The sequence below is a fragment of the Ranitomeya imitator genome, chromosome 2 (genome assembly GCF_032444005.1).
Source record: "Ranitomeya imitator isolate aRanImi1 chromosome 2, aRanImi1.pri, whole genome shotgun sequence".
NCBI lineage: Eukaryota > Metazoa > Chordata > Amphibia > Anura > Dendrobatidae > Ranitomeya > Ranitomeya imitator.
This window is the reverse complement of record NC_091283.1, coordinates 445,972,778-445,979,973: the sequence shown is the minus strand read 5'-3', so window position 1 is coordinate 445,979,973 and position 7,196 is coordinate 445,972,778. Positions and strand designations below refer to the sequence as shown.

The 7,196-nt window shown below is 44.8% G+C and overlaps 1 protein-coding gene across 2 annotated transcripts in view; it reads left to right on the top strand.

Moving 5' to 3' along the window:
- Positions 1 to 6,295, top strand: part of TM9SF4 (transmembrane 9 superfamily member 4) — a 38,086-nt gene extending 31,791 nt beyond the window's left edge. For both annotated transcript variants that reach the window (XM_069750986.1, XM_069750987.1), the window contains exons 5-18: positions 70 to 199; positions 522 to 645; positions 806 to 924; positions 1,008 to 1,119; positions 1,423 to 1,493; positions 1,578 to 1,710; positions 1,805 to 1,886; positions 2,013 to 2,088; positions 2,355 to 2,438; positions 2,516 to 2,691; positions 3,202 to 3,265; positions 3,568 to 3,687; positions 3,932 to 4,021; positions 4,097 to 6,295. In XM_069750986.1, coding sequence (XP_069607087.1) covers positions 70 to 199; positions 522 to 645; positions 806 to 924; positions 1,008 to 1,119; positions 1,423 to 1,493; positions 1,578 to 1,710; positions 1,805 to 1,886; positions 2,013 to 2,088; positions 2,355 to 2,438; positions 2,516 to 2,691; positions 3,202 to 3,265; positions 3,568 to 3,687; positions 3,932 to 4,021; positions 4,097 to 4,246 — 1,531 coding nt within the window. In that variant the 3' untranslated portion in view covers positions 4,247 to 6,295. The remainder of the gene's footprint in view (positions 1 to 69; positions 200 to 521; positions 646 to 805; positions 925 to 1,007; positions 1,120 to 1,422; positions 1,494 to 1,577; positions 1,711 to 1,804; positions 1,887 to 2,012; positions 2,089 to 2,354; positions 2,439 to 2,515; positions 2,692 to 3,201; positions 3,266 to 3,567; positions 3,688 to 3,931; positions 4,022 to 4,096) is intronic.
- Positions 6,296 to 7,196: the final 901 nt, after the last annotated feature.

Genomic DNA, 7,196 nt, shown 5'->3' with positions numbered 1-7,196 from the left:
CCCTCTCCTGCGCCTTTAATGTATGGCGGGTCAGATAGTGATCTAACATCTTTGTGCACCTACATACAGAATAGCAGACAATTTGCCAGTGGCCACCAGGCTGGACATCCATCTTGGTCACGATGATGACGATAAGAAGAAGGATCGGGATATTCAGTTTGAGCACGGCTACAGACTGGGGTTCACAGACAACAACAAGGTGACTTAATATTTGGTCTTCAGCTTCTGTGCGGAGCTATGTGTCTTTATGGTTACAAGCTCCAGCTTAACCCTGCATTGTTTGATCCTGCAATCCATTCATCAATAACGTACAGAAAGTGGAATAGTAGGCAGATTGTAGTCTGTAAAGACACACTGTCCTCACAGGAGCATGTGTGCATCAGATAGTTTTGATTAAAAAAATCTCCTACTATTTGCATAATTTGTTTATAATTTTAGACGCATTGGAGCTATTAAACTGCAAAATTCTCCACAGCCCAAGATTATCTTCTCTATAACAATGTCCCCGCTTCTTTTTTCAGTTTTATATCCACAATCACCTTTCGTTCTATTTGTACTTCCATCGGGAAGAAGTAGAAGAAAACCAAGAGCCCACATTTAGGGTTGTGAGGTTCGAGGTCATCCCTCAGAGCATCAAAATGGATGGTAAGAGTAGTGTGACGACCTCTGGCTGTTGCAGGTGCAAATTGTTCCTGGTGCCTCAGGGAGCCTATAGATCCCACATAAGACTGTGGGGTTAGTAATGGGACATGCATGTTGGTGCTCCAGATTCCATATTCCACCATTATTTCCCTGTATGTTGCAGATTTGAAAGGAACTCCGGATAGAAGCTGCACTGTCCCTGAAGGCTCAAATTCTGCACCCCAGGAGATCGAGCCCTCCAAGGACAACAAGCTGCTGTTTACATACTCTGTGCACTGGCAGGTGGGAGGCTTTTCTTACTGATCTTGTGGGGTGTAAGGTCGTAGAACTTCTTGCAGTAAGAAGTTTCTTCCTTCTTCTTCCAGGAGAGTGATATCAAGTGGGCTTCCCGCTGGGACACGTACCTGACCATGAGCGACGTGCAGATTCACTGGTTCTCCATTATCAACTCTGTTGTGGTGGTCTTCTTCCTGTCAGGTGGGCTCCTCTTACTCTAGTTTTCTTATTCTTTAGTGGTTCTCGCCTTCCAGTGTAGTCACATCTGAAGCTGCTTACGTCATTCTCTATATGTAAGCCTTTTAGCTTGTGGGTTTCATCTCTGCTCTTACTACAGTTCCTGTAGTGGGCCCAGGCATCTGTCAGCTGAATTGTGACTGCAGCTCTGGATGTGACTGGAGCATAGCACCAGTAATCGAATAAATCATAATTCTGAGTAGATTGATAAGATGTTAACTATTGGATGGAGCTTTGTACTCAGTCCTTCTTATTTTCGGTCTGCAGGTATTCTGAGCATGATCATCATCCGCACCCTGAGGAAGGATATCGCAAACTACAACAAGGAGGATGATATCGTGGGTTCCCTTCCCTGACACCTTCCGTAATCAAGCCTGGCAACCTTATTGTCCTCTGACGCATCTCTTTGCTTCTTCTCACAGGAAGATACGATGGAGGAATCTGGTTGGAAGCTGGTGCACGGTGATGTCTTCAGACCTCCCCAGTATCCCATGATCCTTAGTTCCTTGCTAGGATCTGGGATCCAGCTCTTCTGCATGGTCCTGATTGTCATCTGTGAGTGTGTAGTGATGCGGGGGTTATGATGAGGGTGCAGACTGGAGAACACACTGTAATTTCTAAGATTGTGCGTTTTTTTTGTCCCTTTTAGTTGTGGCCATGCTGGGAATGTTGTCTCCATCAAGCCGGGGCGCCCTGATGACCACCGCCTGCTTCCTTTTCATGTTCATGGGGTACGACTATCCTATAACTTTTAGCCACTGATATGCATACAACATGGCTGTCGTTGCTTGGATAAGGGGCAGGTCTACTTTTACCGCGTCTAATCCCATTAACGTCTCTTTTTGGGATTTTCCCAGAGTTTTCGGAGGCTTCTTTGCTGGACGTCTGTACCGTACTCTGAAGGGCCATAGGTGGCGCAAAGGAGCTTTTTGTGTAAGTATGTCACGTCCATACATTTTTCTTTTTCTTGTTGCATTTGGTATTATACACTAGTCGCATTCAAAGCTGCATTCACAGTTTCCATGCCGGATGGCTGTTACGTGATGTAAAAAAACAAAAAACAAAAAAACCTTCTTCAGACAATATCTGATTTTCTGCTGTCTGATTTCAGTAGAATAGTGAAGGGACGGTATAAGAGTTGGTGCAAACTAAATACAGCATTTTGATACATAGTCTGATTTTCACTTCTGTCCCTGCAGACGGCGACTCTGTATCCAGGAGTGGTGTTTAGCGTCTGCTTTGTGCTGAACTGCTTCATTTGGGGCAAGCATTCCTCTGGCGCAGTGAGTCTTGTATTTCTGGACCTGGTTCCTCATCATCGGCCTTTATGAGTACCATAACCCCTGTCTGTGTTCTGCAGGTCCCCTTCCCCACCATGCTTGCTCTGCTTTGTATGTGGTTTGGCATCTCTCTCCCACTCGTCTACCTTGGATATTACTTTGGTTTCCGTAAGCAGCCATATGACAACCCTGTCCGGACCAACCAAATCCCCCGGCAGATTCCAGAGCAGCGCTGGTACATGAAGAGGTTTGTGGGGTAAGTGGCTCCATGCAATGTACCTTGCATCTACTGGTCAGGGCATTTAGGAGTCACAGTGTGGTTTCCTCTACTTACCGGCCTCCATCTAGGCGGTGCTGCTCCTACTCCGCAGTGACGTTCTAATAGGAAGCGCTCAGTGTATAGACGGAGAGCTGGAGCTACTGGGTCATGGGACACCCAGGATTTCCCTTATATCTGGGGCTAATACACCAGCCCCTGTTACAAGGGAAATGAGATAAGTTTTTCAATATTTTAAATTGCCCTCAGAGGTCTTTTATGACCTTATGGGGAGCACAATGTGGAAAATGGATGAAGAATAAATAAGTCACTGTCAGTTCAAATAACTTTTACTAACCCCATCCCCATAAAAAAAAAAAGTGTTTGGTATCTAAAAAATGTTATTACAGAATGTGGAACAATTTTTGGGCCGGTGTGGCAGGCACCCAACGTGGGTGGCTCAATTTGGGCCTGGCTGGTGTCTAACTCCATATGAATGTCTTTTCTCAGAATCCTGATGGCTGGAATATTACCGTTTGGAGCCATGTTCATTGAGCTGTTCTTCATCTTCAGCGTAAGTTTTCTTGGTCTTGTACGAGTGAACCATTAACGAAAGACAATCCTTAATGAGGACTCTTATGATGATGAGATCGGGACAAAAATGTCATACGGGACTGAGTCAGTGAATGATTGCATTATTTACTTGGGGAAACTATTTATTCCCTTCTGGAAGGTTGCTTATACCTCTAAGCAATTTGTACTACATTTTATTCTCGTGCATTTAATGTTGTTGTGTATACAGCACCTCTGCTAATATTCGTTGCCTATGACATAGTGAAGAAATGCCGCCTCCTTACATCTCTATCTTTGTCATAGGCCATCTGGGAGAATCAGTTCTACTACTTGTTTGGCTTCCTGTTCCTGGTGTTCATCATCCTGGTGGTGTCCTGCTCACAGATCAGCATAGTCATGGTGTATTTTCAGCTCTGTGCGGAGGTGAGCAGCCATTTCCCTGCAGATATGCGTTCAGTCGGCGCCGTATTCATCTGTAGGCAATAAGCTCCCCCTAGTGGTGGCTGCGGGGAGTGAGAATTTTATCATGTAACTCCATGGTACGCAGGGAGTTTGGAGTGTTTTTCAGTGAAATAGAGTGCTGACCCCAATAAAGAGATATTAAATAATCTGCATTGAGTGCACAATGCTATTTATGACTGATTTTATATGACCCTCTGTTCTACAGGATTACCGCTGGTGGTGGAGGACATTTCTGGTGTCTGGAGGGTCTGCTTTCTACGTACTGATTTACGCCGTCTTCTATTTTGTGAATAAGGTAATTTTTGTCCCGCCATTGGTCACTTTACCGTTATTATGCCGGAATCTGATCTTCATCCTTTCTGTCTCACAGTTGGATATTGTAGAGTTCATCCCTTCTCTCCTGTACTTTGGTTACACTACCCTCATGGTCCTTTCCTTCTGGCTCCTCACTGGGACAATCGGTTTCTACGCCGCCTACATGTTCATAAGGAAGATCTACGCGGCGGTGAAAATAGACTGACTCGGAGCCCCCCCACAGCACTCCCAGCACAAGGCAGAGCCGGACTCCTCCGCCAAGACGCCTCCATCAGAGGACTGGAACCACCATCATCATCTTCATGATCCAGAATGTATTGTTTGGTACTGTGTCCCTGGATGGGCCGAGGCGTCGTATCCTAAAACTGCATTTTAACCTTTTTGGTATTCCCATTTTCCAGTGCGGGTTTTTACTTTTTAGCCGGATCATTCCCATCTTTACCATTCTGTCCGCTCCTTCCTTTCTTTTTTAAATTATTATTCCTGCGTGTTAATGATCAGTGGGGACGAGGTGCGGGAGACGGGCACACTTGGACTTCTTGGTGGTTGGGCGCTCGTGAAGGTGAGGAACTGAAAAAACTGGACTGTCGTATTGGCACAGCGAGGCTTCTGTGGCTCTCCTGGTCACATGATGAGCTGGTGGGTACCGTCCAACGATGCCAACCAGTAATGATCGCCAACTGGGGGGGTAATTTTTGCCAAGGACTGTGAATACAAAATGAAGCATGCTTTCTGTGAGGGAGGAGTCGGCCAGATCCTATATCTTTTAGGTTTGGGCCTGAGATTCTTTGTTGATATTTTCTATGGCACCGATCAGGTCAAAGGCTCGAGAGTGAACTCGTTACAGAGAAAAGTCCTCACATGGTTCGTGCTGGAGACAAAGGGGGGGGGGGGGTGTTTTTCTCACTTTTTTTGTTTTTCTTACGAAAGAATCAACCTGGATGTATTTAGCACGACACTGACTTAAAGGGGCCAATGTGATTTAAGTAAAGCATTATCGTGTAATGAAAAGTTCTGCGACTTCCTGATATATTTTGCTTGAATTCCTTACCTTTACCTTGCACAAGGAAGCTAATACTTCTCACAGCTGACTGTTTGCTACAATGTATCTAGACCAGTGCTTCTCACGCAGCACGGCGCCCGCTAGTGGTTGGTGAGGATTAGCTAACTAATTCTTCTGTCTGCAGAAATCTCTAGTTTTGCAGCGCAAATGATTTAACTTTCTATTTTTAGTTGCTAGAAATATTGGACTATGTTGCGATTTGGTCACTTTGTGATGGTTTTACTTTCGATTTTGAAAATCGTTGTTTATGAAAAGTTGTGACCGCCATGTGTGTACACAGCCTTAAGGCAGTATAGGTTTTTAACCTCTGGATGTAACCCATTAACTATTCCCCGACAGCAGGTGGAGCTATTGAACATGATGAAGAATTGTAATGCAAAGTGTATTAGAAAGCTGCAGAACTTCTCATTATACAATGATTAAAGGGGTTGTGCAGCGCCTCTCGTTTCCGCATTGGACGTATGACAGCCGCGCAGGTTTTCTGCATGTGTCCCATTAGAATAGGATATGTACATGGCATCTCCTTGGCATCTTTCCTTACCAGCCAACAAGAATCCACTCTCCACTACTGCAGAAATGAGAAGTGCTTCACGAACCCTTTATAGTGTATGCACATACAGCAGGAATACCCCTTTCGAAGTGAACCATCCCCAGCACACAGAGGAGGCAGACATGTCGGATTTCCAAGTCTTACCTGTAAAAACCACCCAAAACAGATTACGTGTGAAATATTTAAAGGGAGACTCCACCTAATTCTATTGCCTGTGCCTAAAGATTAATAGTGGAAGGTGGGGGGGGTCTAGGTCTATTCCAAAAGGAAGGAACTGGTGGCATTTGTAGACCACCGATCTATTCCTATTGTATCATTTGGCGCCTTAGACAATGCGTTACTCCTCTTTTTTCCTAGCAAGTCAATCAGCTGGCATAGATTCCCCCCCCCCTCCCCGATTCCGTAGACCCTATGTACAGTTGTACTGTGATCCATTCATAGCAGACGTCACATACATATCTGTGATGCGATGACTTTGTGACGCTACTGCCGTCGCCTCCTCTCTGGGTGATGAGTTCACTTAAAATTACTTTCCAATTTTTAATGAATATTCTCTTGAAATTGCCGATTTTGTCTTTTTTTTTTTTTTTACTGTTGTCCATCTGTGTCCTTTTTGTAAATAAATGCCCCTTCAGGTGTTTCATGCTGGTGGGCCGATCTCTTCTGTAGAATGGAAACTGCAGGATTGCAAGGAGGCAAACCTGTCCCTTGTTGCAGCATTGCCACTGAACAGAGTAGTATTTAAAGGGAAAATACATTGTGTTTTCCTCTGACCTGAGAGGTGGGAGGGGATGTAAGTCTGACATGACCCCTCATCCTGGAAATCCATTCCTCTTGAACCCTTTTGATAAGAGGATCTTTCACCAAATGTTTCATGTCTGCCTGGACATCCTATGTAATAGTGGCTATAGACCAGAATATTTTTTTTTTCATTCCACCTCTGTTGCGAAGATATTAGCAATCAAAGTATTTGGCACCTAATTAGTTATTAGATAGTTTTCAATGGGGGCGTGTACTTCTCCCTGTATGATGCTGACCAATCATAAGCAGGTACCAAATACACTATAAAAAGAACACGCCCCCACCACGGCTCTGAGCATGTTTTTCCCGTGTGTTAGATGTAGTCAACTCTTATCTGCTGTGTTCAAGCAACTGGCAATTGCTCTGCAAAGAGATCAGAGCTGTCAATATGTCTCACACAGGGGGCAACCTATTTTGGGCTCCTCATGTCTGGGATGAGACCCTGCTCTAATCTCACTGCAGATCGAAAACAAGTTGAGCCCTGCAGAGAAGATTGTGATCATTGATAAGTCTGTGGGTTTGGAGGGGCAGTTCCACAGAGCTAGAAGGGTTTGTATTGTGGCACAGGAAAACTCCGCTGTGCCACTACCCCCCAACAGGGACTTTATCCGAGAGGCATTAATAATCTGTGCTTTCTAATAATGCAGGCAGTTAGACCAGGAGATCACAGCTGTATCTTTACCGCCCTCCCCCAGTGAAAACAATCTGACAACTATGTCCAAATGGGTGTTAAGTCATTAG